The 13,085-nt window shown below is 26.5% G+C and overlaps 1 protein-coding gene across 3 annotated transcripts in view; it reads left to right on the top strand.

Annotated features, from left to right (window-relative positions):
• The window catches only part of LOC111621046 (protein CREBRF homolog), a 109,040-nt gene extending 96,404 nt beyond the window's left edge, over positions 1–12,636 (top strand). For all 3 annotated transcript variants that reach the window (XM_023363099.1, XM_023363096.1, XM_023363098.1), the window contains exons 4-7: positions 3,786–4,200; positions 5,628–5,701; positions 11,750–11,869; positions 11,950–12,636. In XM_023363099.1, the coding sequence (XP_023218867.1) occupies positions 3,786–4,200; positions 5,628–5,701; positions 11,750–11,869; positions 11,950–12,047 (707 nt within the window). In that variant the 3' untranslated portion in view covers positions 12,048–12,636. The remainder of the gene's footprint in view (positions 1–3,785; positions 4,201–5,627; positions 5,702–11,749; positions 11,870–11,949) is intronic.
• Positions 12,637–13,085: the final 449 nt, after the last annotated feature.

The following is a 13,085-nucleotide window of genomic DNA, read 5'->3' on the forward strand; positions in this document are numbered from 1 at the left end:
TAATAAGGCTAGAAATTAGTGAGAAAGGTTTTGTGCTGATAATCTTAGAAATAGTTCTAGCTACATATGCATAGTAGTTTCTTATAAGCAAGACAGTAATAAGAACAGTCAGCTCACAGCATTGCCAACTCTATTCTTTGAAAGTAAATTTTTTATCTGATCTCTCTGTATATGTATGTATTGAAATATGAATGAATCTCAAATATGATAAGGCAAAAAAAAATATCTATCACTGAAAAAATATATGTAATTTCTATAATTTATTAAATACATGAAGTAAAGTATTTTTTAAAATTTAGATATATTTTTATATTGTTCATTCTTAGGAAGGGGAGTAATATAGAAATGAAATATTTTAAAGTTAAATTCAGTTTTGTATATTAAATATATTAATTTAATTTTTTTTAATTTATATATTTAAACAGTAGAATTAAGATTATAAATCATTCTTCTCAATCTTGTATCTGGATTAAATTCAGTTAAAACATTGATATCATTTTTCAGTCTAAATACTGCCCAGTTAACATTTTCAAATAACAGATGAGTAAAGTTACTAATCACACTACACCTTATACACTTTTCCAGCACTAGTTTAATCAAAACAAATGTTTTCAACCCCATTCAGAGGTCTCCCTCAAGTTAAAAATGAAAAGTGTGTGTAAGGTATAGTGTGATTAGTATATTTGTTTACAGGTTTTCTACAAGTGCTTTTAGATGAGTAAAAATTCTTCACCCTCAATATAGTGTTGACATTTTATAGAAGTCTTCAAATAAATAGATTCTTTCCAATTAATTTTAAGTTTGTTCAACTTAAGTTGAAAAACAAATTTTTTAAACAAAAATTTAGTACTACTGCAAATAAGTATAGATACATATTTCTCTACAAGACTATCACCACACCAAGATAAAACTTCCTCTCCAATTTTCTTGTTGGACTGCAATTTGAAAAAATTGTAGACCTATAAATTCCCACTGTCATTTGTCTGTCTTTCCTTAACCTCAAGAACAGCATTAGATAGATGAAAGACAAGACCAGATATGGAAAGTTTAGGAGTAAGAGGCCCCGATTACCTATATATGAACTTCCAGTGCAAACTGGAAGTCATGTTATTTCAATTCAAAAATTTTTCCCTGAAATGTGTTAGATAGATGACTCTGATGTTAAAAGAAAAGTATGATATACAGGGGCAAGCCACTACTGATTTGAAGTGGAGAGACTATATTTTCAATTAAATAAATTAAAAATTGCAGCCCAGCATTGTGAAATTGTTCATCCAGTAATTGTAAAATTTCATCTTCTAATAATAACAAACCAATTTGAATGAAATCTTGAAAAATATAAGGTGATATCTAGACATAAACTACAGCCTCCCAGGAAAAACTGCACCAAAATTGCAATTCTCTTGTCATGTTCAGTCAAGGAAGGCAAGTTAAGCTATATTGATGCACTTGTAGAATGATGGCATATCTCCGTGATGTTGAAACAGGCTGCCAACTTGCATGCAAGTTTTAGTGGTACCAACACACAGGTGAAACACTATCACAAAGTGGCAATTTTAAAGGATATTTTCTGCAAATTTTTTGACCAACCTTCAAAACCCAGGACATTAAGCAGGAAGTGGGACATCCATAAATATTTAATTACATCACATTATCATATGAAATTTGAATTATGATATTTTGATATCATAGTTCTGTGGTACTAAACCAAAATTTCCTTGCACATTTTATTTTACATTTTTTTACTTCCCTGGCTCTGCCATGATTGTTATATATAACAGAGGGAAACTCTGTTATATATAACAATCAGTTAAAAAATGACCCCAAGGTTTTTACATTTTTGAACTCTGGACCTTGAAATGTTGAGAAATGCAAAAACATTTAGAGGTTTTTTGTGTGTATGGATGTTAGTGTGTGTGGGGGCATGAATTTGTTCACCCTCTTTGAAGCTTAATAACTGCTGCACTTATTGTTAAAATCTGAAGTTTTGCAGGAAGGTTTGTATATTAGGGGGATTGATGCTAATTAAATTTTGATGGTTAAAGGTCAAGGGATGGGGAGATAAAGGGGGTTTGAATGTCATATTTTGAGTAGGGGCAGACTTAATGACAATTTTACTCCTTATTAGCATTTACAATTTTTTTTATAAAAACCATCCCTCCCCTCAAAATTAAGCTTTTGGCCAATTGATGATAATTAAAAATATAAAGATTTTTAATAACATATCATAGCAGATGATGCCACCAAATGTTACTGGGAATTTTTAAGACAAATCAGACTAAGTGTTTGCTTGATTCTTCTTTTCCTCAAAAAAGTTTATGCAATTATACATTTAGGAAAACCTGGCCTAAATGAATGAATTCAAAAGCTGGTTAACTACTGATTGTGAGAAATATTAAAAAAAGTGCATCTTTTCATTTACCTTTTCCCTCCCTCTGGTGATGGCGTTGGCCAACGAAGCAGTTTCCAAAGATGGCGACCCTAGATGACATGGGATAATTCTTTGAGAAAAAGGGAACTAACTATAATTCCTTTGAGGGTAGTGTTGCAAATTAACTTTGTATTCTTATTTCAGATAAAGTTATTTTGTAGTACACAATAAAAGCATGCATATCCACATATAAATGGAGAATTTCCAGGTTTCTTTCAAAAGATGACTCTGAATTTTCCAATCATTTTCCATTCTTAAGCTTGATGTTTATTAATTAATGAATGGACCATGCTCATAATGTAAATTTAATTTTTCTAAACTAAAATAAACTTTAGAAAATATTCAAAAGAACTGGAATTGAGAGAAATTTTGATATCATTCCATCACTAATTGGATTCAGAATATTTTTTAAAACAGGCATTTATTGTAGGAGGTTGAATAAGCCTTAAAGAAAAGAATTTTTTTTTTACCATGGATTGAATCATGAAAGCAATCTGAGAATTATATTTATAATGTTCTCTCTCTTTGATATGCGTAAATCTTGCTCAAACATCTTTTGGTGGATGGAATACTTTGAAGTCTAATTTCAAATAACTTTTAAAGAAATAAGTGTTTTTTATTTGTATATTTGGAATAATTCTTTGTACCACTTAATAATTGTTTCTGTCTATTTATCATGCTGTTAAAATATTCATAGTTTGTGTGTTAAATTAAAGAGACATATAATTATTGCATTAACTACTGTATATAAATTTCTAGTTTTTATAGTTGTCAGTCTGTTGTATTTCATTAAAAAATATTCTGAGATCCAGTGCTATGGCTAGTTAATACAAATTTGAGCATAATCTAATGAATTCAATTTTTTCAAGTATTATTATCCTGTAAATTATTCTCATAAGTAACCAATTGAAATATTGAAATTGATATAGTAGTTTTGACCACTTTTCTAAATAATTTTTTACTGTTGAATAAAAAGTAAAATTTTTATTTTTTAATTTATTCATTTATTTGTGAAGAGTTCACATTTTTATAGAATTTCTTTTGCAAACTGATTAGATATTGTAGAATATAATATATCAATAGTTTCTTTGACAGTAGCTTAGTTAATAGTTAATATAAAAATTGAATAAACACATATATATTTTATTGAGCAAAATAAAATGTATAGAATGGTTTAGCTTGGAATATGTAAAATGTTTTCTTATAAACTGAAAGTTTTTATTTAATTTGTAAACTAATATTTTTAAAATTTTGAAATTACTTCATTTCTGTTTTATTAAATGTGAAGTCAAAATTAATTTAAAAAAAATAAAACTAAAATGAATTTTTTGTATTTCATATAAATGATAAAAAGAATCTCTCAATGGTGAAGAATATGATAAGAAATCACCAACTTGGTCATTAACATTTGGAAATAGATGGACAAAAAACAAAAAGAAGAAACGTTTTTTTTGGCAATATAATATACAGTCAAAAGGACCAAAAGGACCACGGATTTCTTTAGCAACAGAATCTACAGATCCTCATGTCCTAAGTGATGCAATGGACCCTGTTTTTAGTTCAAGTTGTCATTTAGATGGAGTGAAACATGCAGGAAAAGCAAGAAGAGGTGATGGTAATGATCTAACACCAAATCCCAGGAAACTTTACAATATTGGTGCAGAATTAAAGAAATTAAGTAAAATTATCAATGATTTAACTCCGGTTAGTGAATTACCATTTAATGCAAGATCAAAATCAAGAAAAGAGAAAAACAAATTAGCATCAAGGTAAGAATCTCAAAATAGTTATTTCATAATATATCTCATTATTTAGCTCTTCCTTACTCTTCTTTCTCAAATTCTCTGTACCACATTCCACTTGACTGTTTCTTTTAAGATTTTCACATTCTTTTATCATTTTTTTTTCACATATATATCTCATCTGATGTATGTCTCATTTTAATTGAGAAAGATTCTTTTCAAAATTTCATATTTGCATTTCTGTAATTGTTATAATGGTTAATGAATACTATCACCTATTATTTTGTGTATTTTATTTCTTTATGTATTTTTTAAGATTTTATATAGTTAGGTTTATATTTCTTTAAAATATTCCATTCACTTAAATAAGCATGAAAGTCAAAAAAAAAAAACTAAAGTTTATTTCATTCTGCATTCCAAACAGTATGTTAAAGCCTCCTAATATGTACTGTAGATATTCTTCTTAACATAAACTGCTAGTTTGCAATTTTAGGCAGAACAGTTTAAGTTTCAGAGGAATATTTGAATAAAGCATAGGAAGATAAATTATTTTTATACATTTATGATAAATAAGCATATTTTTGAAAATACTCCTTAAGAAAAAAGAAATTTGTTTTTGGAATTTTGTAGCTCATAACTAGTATCAACAAGCTTCTTTTAAACAAATTTAAAAAAAACTTTAAATTATGGAAAAAATTAAAAATTATTTCCTTTACTGTTAATCATCATTAGAAATAAAAGATGCTATCTTAATATTAGCTTACTGCATTTATGCTAAAAACTATTGTTTTTAAGAATTTAGAGGTTTTTTTAAAATTAAATATAATTTATTGAGTAACCTCTTGAAGATTTGGCTTTTGTACTAGAAATGCTATCCATTCTTTCTGTTGATAGCTTCAGTTTAAAATTAGATTTTTGCAGAGTAATTTTTTCAATCTCTGAAATTATGTAAAAAGAAATTCTTTGACTTCTAATTCAATTTGCAAAATTTTTATTTGCTGTTATATGCATTTGCATTGTGTCATCATCTCATTAATGGAGCACTAATGATAAGTTCTTTAACTCTGTTTTCTGTTAGAAAAATATGATTTCTGATTATTTTAAAATTAATATATTTTCAACAAACAATTTTATTATTCTGATGAAAAACTTGCTGGCAGTCAGGAAATGGGGAATTTCTTGTTACCTAAACAGTGTAATAAATAACTCAGACAGAATTACTAGGGCTAGAATAAAGTTTGTTATAAAAATGTTGAACGAATATTACTATATTTTTAAGAAAAATTACATAAAATTGTAAGACAGTTTGCAATTTTTCCTATAAATATTGTTAAAAATAAATATTAGTAATAATTTTTAAATTATTACTATCTAATATTATATAAATAGTTTTTATATTTTTGTATTAATAGATTGCTTTCAAACAACTAAAAGTAGTAATAATTCATTTTCAGAGCATGTAGATTGAAAAAGAAAGCACAACATGAAGCAAACAAATTAAAATTATATGGCTTGCAGCAGGAACACAGTAAGTGAAAATAAAGGCCTAATTTTTATTTACTAATTATATATATTGAAATAAGAATTAATCCATTATATGAGATCAATTGAATTTACTTGTTAGAATGTAACTATAATTACAAAGAGATTTAAAAATCTCTTCATGATTATAGTTGCACTCTAAAATATATAAATGAATATATATATATAAACAAGTATAAATTGATCTTAAGTACTTGTCATTGTAACATTTCAAATGATACTTTTTTTAATTCCATTTATATATTAAAAAAAAGAATAAAAATTTATGCCAATCAGTTATATTCTTCATAATTTATTTTCTGTATATTTATCCTTAAAAATAATTTTAATTTGAAAAAATTTTTACAACAATTTCATTTTATCAGTTGTATTTCAAATAATTTTATATGGAAATGATTAATCAAGATATGTTATATGAGATTTAGGGCCACTGAATGAAAAATCCTCAAAATTTAATTTTAATATAATAATTAAAAATATATAATATTTGGGATTAAATTTCAAAAATAAATTTATTCATTGCATTATATATTCACTATTTTTCTTCTTAAATTTAGTAAAAGATTTAATCAAAGGACACAATAGGAATATATAAAAACAAGTTTAAAATTTACTAATTTTATACTAGTCAGATAACATTTCATGCTTTACTTGCTAACAAAACAGTATGTGACTAGATAGCTACATGTTGAGATGTTATCCTTTTGTAGAGAATTTTGATTTCCTGTTGTGATTCATTTTGGAACTTCAAAATTTATCATAGATAGTAAGAATAGGGCATTATTCTCCAATTCTTATCCATGCTGTTGATCTGATTGAAATTTGGATCCATCCAAAATGAGCAAAATTATGTCTGGCTATAAAAACTTAATAGTTGTGGCTGGCAGATTAATATTGTTGTAACCAGAAATAATACTAATAAAAATATATTTTTCAATTTTATGGAGAAGCAAAAAAAAACCATATTTGTAACAGTGTTGTATCTCTAGTATTTTTGAGAAAGATTGCTTAAGAATATGCTTTCATTGTGCATATAAATAGAAACTATCAGAAAAAAATGTGTGTTTTATCTTATTTGAAGAAAAATATCAAATCTACCTGCAAAAATCTATATTGTAGTTATAGGAAGGCAACTAGATTTGTATTTTTTGTCAACCAAATCACTGAACCTCTTCAGCTTCCAGCAAAACATGCAAAATGTATCAATTCACAAACATTTTTGGAATTTACCTGATTTCAGGTTCAGAGAGTTCATTTCAAATTGAATGCATGTTTAGAATTCAAATTTGAGCAGGCCAGTATAAGACATGTATTGAGCCATACTATGTCACCCAGTGTATAATGATGTCTTATACCATACTCCTATGCTTTGGATAGTTGTATCTCATTTGTAGAATTGATGCAATTGGAGTTACGGCTGGCTTTGGATATTTCAATGGATTCTATGAATCTGATGTGGTTCCAATTTGTAGAAGATCTGATGAGTTGGGCCTGATTTAATTTAATCTTTGTATGGTCTTCCAGGCCAAACGTAGACAGGGCGGTGAAAGCTGAACAGCAAAACTAGCAGGCTTTGATGGAAGCAGAAGAAGTTCAGTGGTATGAAGATATTACATTTCCAGTGATAGAGAAGTACATTTTGTTTGTCAGCCAATAAGAATTAGAATAAAGCATCATTATTTTCAAAGAAAATAATTCAATAAATCATATTTATTCACATAATATGAATAAATATGATTTATTTGATGATTATATTGCAAAAAAATATTTTTAATATTTGAATATAGTGGTACCTCAGGATACGAATGCCCCAGCATACGAAATTTTCAGGATACGACATGAAATTCAAACATATTTTTGCTCCACGATACGAACAAAAACTCACCACATGACATTACATTAGTTTGCAGTGCCATTTTTTATTCACTTCTGTTCATCGGTCTCAGTCTGCATGTTTGCTTCGTCATGGTAGGATCTCCTCGATAAAGGAAATCTTGAGGTATTATCAGAAAGTGACTGATTTTATTGAAAAGAAACATCCCAAAAAGGTTTACACTGGCTGTATTGCTGCTTGGAGTAATGACATTTGCCTAAGTCATTTTAGAAACATTTTAAAAAGTAGGCAAAGCCAAACCTCTATCCAGTGAAAGTGCTGGTGGAAATGAAGGAAAGAAAGCAAGAAGCAGTGAATAAAAATTAGAAATATTAGTGTTGTTTTATATATATTTTTATCTTTTCTAAGTTATTTTTAAGTTATTGTTAAGTTTTAGTATCATTTTCCTTCTCCCTCTCTTCCGCCACCAGTTTACACCTCCACCGTCGTCTATCCTCAAAGGTAAAGTGCAAATAAAACTACATTTTTTTTCATCAATTATTATTCTATTATGGTTATTTATACATTTGCAACTACAAAATGCATTTTTTAGTGTTTTCCTTACTATAGTTATTTTTGTATAATGTACTACTTAGCTTTAATTTGAGTGTGTTTTTCGTGTTGGAATGAATTATTTGGTTTTACATGTAATCGTATGGGGAAAAATGATTCACCTTACAACGTTTTCATGATACGAACTCAGTTTCGGAATGGATTAATTTCATATCCTGATGTACCACTGTATATTTGAAACTTTATCAACCCATCAAATATTATATATTAAACTTAAACTTCTTTATAACTTAGTTTTTTCTTTTGAAGTAATCTAAAAATATATACGTAAATCTGTTTCAAATTATACACTTTAAAATATCAGCTGTATATTAGCTTTAACTTTTATTTTACCATAAATACTGACAATTAACTAATTGTATTTAAATATTTTTTTTACCATCAAGAAATGGCATTTCATAATAAATTAATTTGATTTAAACAGTTTTAAATTTTACAGTTTATTACAAAATGTACTATTAGCAGTCTTGCAAATTATATTAATTTTAATGTTTTTTGGCCTCGGAGACCCTTCTGGCAGTTCTCAAGATCTAAACCAGGGGTCTCCAAAGTGGTCGATATCGACCCCTGGGGGGTCAATATAACATTATTGGGGGTCGATTATCAAGCTTAAGCTAAGGATAAGGGGACGCTAAGGATCAAGATTATCTGTCTCACTGATTGTCAGTTACAAAAATTACTATTAATAAATATATAATAAATGAAAATAATGGAAAATTAAAAGAAATGTATTAAAATAGTAAGTGAGGTTTCGAAAACTTGTAGGGGGTCAATGATCAAAAAAGTTTGGCGACCCTTGTTTTAAACCAATTGACTTTTCTAATATATCTTTGAATGAATCTAATCAATATAACAATTAATATGGTAAAATTAAGTAATTTTAAATATTTTCTTAATAAAAAATAAAACTTAAACTTATGATAATTACAATTATTATTAAATTACAAATTTTTTGTTAGGAAATTTTCAAGTATTCAATTTATTAATCTGCCACTGATGTTAAATGAAAACGAACAAGTAATATAAAACCTTTGACACTTTTTCTAGCAATTTTCTTTAATCGAACTAGCGTTTTCGGCTATATTTAATGGTCTTCCTCAGGTTTGACAATATTTGGAATGTCTGATATTCAAAAATCTAGAAAAAGTGTCGAAGGTTTTATATTACTTACTTACAGAAGTTCTAGCTTTCCGTGTATAGAATTGCAAACAAACAATATTATTTTTATATATAATTGTACAAGATTATTAAAGACTGACACCCATTGCCAATATATGGCTTTGAGAATGATTGGAAAAGTAACTGTCATTATTTTCAGAAATGTATGTAAACTGTCATCTTCATTAAACTATGAGAATGTGAGAATGATTGCTTGGTCTAAACTAGTATTTGTCAAAGTATTGTTCTGGACATTGTTTTTTCTTTATCGACTATACAATGTCCAGAACAATACTTTGACAAATACTAGTTTAGACCAAGCAATCATTTGCATAGTTTAAAGATGACTGTTTGTATACATTTCTGAAAATAATGACTTGTATAATTATTAACTATGAAGTACCAAACATCATTAGAACTATCGAAGAATTACAATAACAGCAACATTTAATAGATTATATGGATGAACAATCAAAAAAGAATATCAAACAAAAGAAAAAGAAGAGCAGAGTGAATTCAGAACTGGAAGATCTTGTATGGACAATATTTTCTGTATAAAACAGATTATGGAAAAAAGATTAGCAATAGGACAGGAAACTCATTTGTTGTTTTTAGACTTAACGAAAGCATATGATAATGTCCCAACATCAAAATTATGAGAGACATTAAAAGAGATAAATATTAATAACACACTTATTAAAGCAGTTAAAGAATTATATAGAGAATTCATAACAAAAATAAAAATTGGAAAAAAAAATATCAGATGGATTTATGGTATCAAAAGGACTAAGACAGGGATGTTGTATCTCACCAACTTTATTTAAAATCTACATAGAAGGTGTATTGAAAATATGGAAAAGGAAATTTTGTAATATGGGAATAGATATTAATGGTAAACCAATGTTTACATTGCAATTTGCAAATGATAAGAGGATAAGGATGACCTAGAATACATAACAAGAAAAATAAAAGAGGAATATTTTAAAGGAGGTTTATATATAAACATGAGTAAAACAAAATATTTATGGATAGGAAGGACTAAAACAGACATGGAACTGGAAGAAGAAAAGATTGAGAAATGTGAACATTACAATTATCTTGGAATACAAATTCATCAAGAGGGAAGAGATACATTAGAAATTAATACAAGATTAGCACAAGGTAAGAGAGCAGTTAAAAGATTAAATGGAATATGGTAGAGTGAAGAAATAACTAGATCAAGGAAAAAAGAATATATAATGCTATTGTTAAAAGCATTCTGTTATATGGGTCAGAGGCATGGAGAATGACTGGGGAAGAGAAGAGAAAAGTAAAACCAATTGAAATGGATGCATTGAGAAGATTGTGCAGAATCTCAAAAAGAGAAAGAATAACTAATGAGATAATCAAAGAGCTAATAGGATTGAAGGAGACAGTTTTGGAAGAAATAAAGAGGAAACAACTTATTTGGTTTGGACATATGAAAAGAATGAGTGACGAAAGACTCCTGAAAGTGTCAATGGAATACAATCTGCAAAAAAGAAAAAAAAAAAGGAAGACCCAGACAAACTTCGTATGACGGAGTAAAGTTAGCATGTAGTGAAAAAGGGATTAAAGAGGAATGGTGTGTGGATGGAGAGGGTTCCTGGAGATCAGAAGGCAATGTCAGATGCCATAAACAGAAGATAGATAGATATAATTATTAACTATGAGGTACCAATCATCATTAGTCATGAAAGCTAATGTAATATAAACTGGTAGTAACCACCTTTTGTGACAGTTTGTTTTCACAAATTATTCTTATATTATCATCATCATATTTAAATTTATAGACAATGAATAGATGTTATTTCAGGAATCAAACAAATTGTTTTTAATCAGAAATGTTTTTGTCCTTTTATAAGATCATCATCAGCAAAACTCTTAAATTGCAATGGAACAAATACATTTTGAGAATACTGTTACATTCAAACATTAAATTAAATAAATTTACAAAAAATAAATAAATATAGATTTTTTCATTTTTATTTAAAGTGCTATAACATAAATCATTTATTTCTTTAATGGTACCAAGTATGGATGTATTCTCTGTTAAAAAACTTTTCAGTAAGTATTATACAAAACAAGATATTTATAAAATATTTTTTATATTAGACAGTCTGTTTTCTTGCATAATGGCATCAACTTTTCCTTTAATTTACACACATTTATATTAGATATGATATTTTCTGGTTTTATCTTGAAATTGATAAAAATATATACTACTTTAATACTTTTTCATTATTAAGGATAAATTTAGTCTAACTTGAATAATACTTATTTTTGAATGCATTTTTTAAATTTATTTCATATAATAAAAATTTGTACGTGAATTAATTTACTATAATTTTTACTATATGAAATAAAGTAAATTAATTAAGTAAATTACTTAATTAATACTTTTTTTTTCAGAAAGTTTAATATCTTTACTTGAAGATTTGAGAGAAATAGTTAAAGAAAAAATTGATCCAATTACATTTCCTCAAACAGCATTATTACAAGAAGACTTGGATAAATTATTTGAAGCCAAAAGTATATTTATTTATTTGAAACTGTTAATAAGTTTAATAATATTACTTTAATGTAAAATAATTTTATGTATTTTTGTTCAGTTCCAGAGAAAATTGCTGGTCATACATCAGAATTTGTCAATAAAGTTTTAGATAAAGTATCTTATGGAGATTGCAATGGAGGTTTATTAGATTTCTGAATTATGTGAGAAAACAGGATACGAATAAAACAATATAAGAAAAAAGAAGATAGAAGCATAGTAATCAAGGCTAATGTGTATAGAGTAATATATATTATAGACTTTTGTCTTCACAATTATTTTCAGTAAGCAACAAATATTATCTTACTGATTTTTATTAGATCTGCCATAGTTTGCACAGATTACTAGTAACAAAATGTTATGATTGAGATAAACATTCCTCAAATGTAATTATTATCCAACAGGAATGTTTTACTCTTTTGCCAACTCCATATACCTCACAATTTAAACTGGAGAATAATAAAACAAAATTATATATTATATATATAAACATATATATATAAATGGACAATATAATTGAGTCATATCTATCACACTCTAGTCAATGAAAAATTTTTGTGTTATATATATTTAATTTCTTACAAAAAATGCAAATGGTGAATAAATATATAAAAAGAAAATGCATACTAATTATTGTGAATAATTAGTAGTTGAAGCAATTCCAATATAAAAGTTACAATTTGCATTTTTCTTATATGGCAGAAAAAATTTAACAATTTGAGTGTTTTTGTGTTTAATTTCAGATTTTTTTCTCTCAGTATTGTCCTTATATATAATATATTATTTAAACTTTCTCAAATTTTAATATTCATATATAAAATAATTTATATTAATTTCTGAAAAATTTAATTATAAAAATTTTGTGTTTATATAGTATATAACTGATACCATAGTATTTACTAATATACTATATTTCTACATTTATTTAGAATACTTTTTGTTATATTTTATTGTAGCAGATTCGAAGTATAATTTTTATAAAATTTATTAATTATAAAATGAATTGTATTTAAAAATGAAAATATTTTGTTGGGAAAGTAATTATTGAACAGCAAATTAAATTATATAATACTTTGAATAATTACAACATTGTTAGACCTGTTTATACCTAAAATTATATATATTAAACAAATATTTAAATTTTGTAATTTAGTTATAAAATTTCAAAATTAAATTAAATTTTTTTTTTCTAACAAA

The sequence above is a fragment of the Centruroides sculpturatus genome, unplaced genomic scaffold (assembly GCF_000671375.1).
Source record: "Centruroides sculpturatus isolate CEXI.00-Female unplaced genomic scaffold, Cexi_2.0 scaffold324, whole genome shotgun sequence".
Lineage (NCBI taxonomy): Eukaryota > Metazoa > Arthropoda > Arachnida > Scorpiones > Buthidae > Centruroides > Centruroides sculpturatus.